Source organism: Aplysia californica, unplaced genomic scaffold (assembly GCF_000002075.1).
Source record: "Aplysia californica isolate F4 #8 unplaced genomic scaffold, AplCal3.0 scaffold01484, whole genome shotgun sequence".
NCBI classification, from domain to species: Eukaryota; Metazoa; Mollusca; class Gastropoda; order Aplysiida; family Aplysiidae; genus Aplysia; species Aplysia californica.
In genome coordinates this window covers 83,610-85,919 of record NW_004798754.1, presented here as the reverse complement: position 1 = coordinate 85,919, position 2,310 = coordinate 83,610, and the positions used below count along the sequence as shown (strand labels likewise).

Here is a 2,310-nt window from a genome sequence, read left to right as displayed (position 1 = left end):
CGCATAGAGCCTGCTGTTGAGCGGGGATATGCGCTATACAAATGCTATCTATTATTATTATTATTATTAAGTACATGGTCGTCGGGAGACAGAAAATATGGGTTTTCTGGCAGATTCCGTCCCTGGCTGAGTCTGTGATGATTTGTACTTACCCGTATGCGATGCTTACTGCCGTGGGCAGATAGAGAGGTTTGCTTTGGTTTATTTGTTTGCTTTTTGTTGGTTTGTTGTTTTGGGGGGTTTTGTATCTTTTTTAATTAAATCAAAATATTACGTGTATGAGCATGTTAGAGTGGTATGCGTTGTTCTGAATGTAAAATAAGAACTTGCTATACTGATTTGGTAGCCTATAAAAGCTAGATATAGTATGGAATAACGCCAATTATTGCAAGGCTATGTTGGTGAAACTAATTATGAAATAACATCAATTGCAAGGCTGTGTTAGTGAAACTAGGAATAAAATAGCGCCAATTGCTAGGTTTGAAACGACAGGGTGATCCCAAAAAATGGACAATCTCGCGCAAATATTGTTCTAGAAAAATGAAATTTGGAAGAGATAAACTTTATTCTAAAGGAATTTGTCTGACATAAAATTCATACAGAATAAAGTTATTTTCAGAACGGAAAAAGCATAAAGAAAAAAACCCCAATAAACGCAAAATGCGCCAATTTTTAAAAAAGACACTCTCACAAGGAAAATCATGAGACGATCGATTTGATTTCTGTCTTTTTTTTCTCTATATCATTTAATTGTTCCAACCTTGTGACATTAAACAATATTTAACTTCTCTTAGGAGTTAAAGAACTAACATTTTTGTTTTGGAATTTCTAAAACTAATGCTCCACATGTCCTCCTTTGGACTCCAAACATCTTTTAACCCGTCGTTTGAAATGCTCGATGACGCCCAAACACAGTTTCCGCGGAATGTTTCTCACTTCATCACGGATTGCTTGTTTCATAATTTCAATGTTTTCAAACTGGTTTTGAAATATCCTGTCCTTCAGATAGCCCCACAAGAAAAAGTCTAAAGGGTTCAGGTCAGGAGAATGCGGAGCCCAAATGTGTTCACTTTTACGACTGATCACACGATCTCCAAAGTGGTCCGCTAGCCAGGTCATTGATCTGACAGGAACGTGTGGATTGGCCCCTTCTTGCATGAACCACTGGTCTTGGCGATCCTAGTACCGGTGTCTCCTCAGGTCCGTCCAGAATTTGTCACGACATTTTGTGGTAATGCGTACTGGTGTGTAGTGTAATATGAATGGGACAAAAGCAAAAAATGGGTTGTTTTTTAAATGCGCATTATACTGCAGAATTATTTAGTGGAATCATCAAAATTGAACATCAATCTAATTCCTTTTGAATGAGGAATATTGAGTTCAAATTTGAAGATGAAGGTTAAGTGTGGAGGAAAATATTTACGAAAAAAGTTGTAAAGTTTTTTTGGGATCACCCTGTATGTATGACAAAACACTTTGTGAGTGAAAGGAAAGAAAGAATGTGAACGTGTCAGCTTATTCAAGACAATAGGACACGCTTTAGTTGAGAGGAACAAGTTGTACCAATCGAAATACACTTAGCGAGTGACCCGCTCGCCAGTGGTTCACCTGAGTACCTAAAAAATAATGGCACTGTGAAGATTTCGTCGTCCCTTAGTCCTCGTCAAGCCATTCTCCCCTCGCTTCACCCGACTGGCGGATGGATAGCTGCAACACAGCTCAGGAAAGTTTTTTAACTCTAAATCAAAAGGGTTCTTAGACGGATTTTATATTGAATAGGGCCCTACAGGTTCTTAGTTCCTAGGCACGTAGAATATATTATCCGGTAAAGGGGACTGCAAGCAGGTTCTTGGGCAGACACGGGTTCTTACACAAAGTGTTCTTTTCGGAGATCAATCTATCTATTTATCTTCTATCTGTCTATCTAAAAGTTTAGCATTTCGATTATATAACAGGTATAGAATAAAATTTATCACAATGATCACAATGAACAGTACAACCGAATATATGATTTTTAAAAAATAAATACTGATACACAACTCACCGAAGGCAAATTCCCAAGAAAAAAGTCTGATTGTGCCGAGAGAGAAGAACCTAATTTGGTTCAAAGAAAGAAGAAAACGAGGGAAGAAATCTGTGTAGTGTTGGCTGGCACGATAGGTCTCCGTTAATAGCTGTAACACTAACAGCCTTGACTGAGAACCGACGAAACAGTGACTGGCTGCCAGGAGAAACGTTCCAGCGTGGTTTACCATAGTCGATTGGATAATCCCTCGAGCTTATTGGAACGCAAACACGGACACACACACA

General features: G+C 38.6%; 1 protein-coding gene across 1 annotated transcript; it reads right to left on the bottom strand.

The window, feature by feature from the left end:
* Window positions 1-834: 834 nt before the first annotated feature.
* LOC106013905 lies at window positions 835-1,158 on the bottom strand. The gene has a single exon (XM_013090759.1). The coding sequence runs from the start codon at window positions 1,156-1,158 to the stop codon at window positions 835-837; it is 324 nt and encodes a 107-aa protein (XP_012946213.1).
* Between the last annotated feature and the right edge of the window lie 1,152 nt (window positions 1,159-2,310).

Coding starts and splice junctions, on each gene's coding strand:
- LOC106013905 (XM_013090759.1), bottom strand. CDS start 1,158: ATGCAAGAAGGGGCCAATCCACACGTTCCTGTCAGATCAATGACCTGG.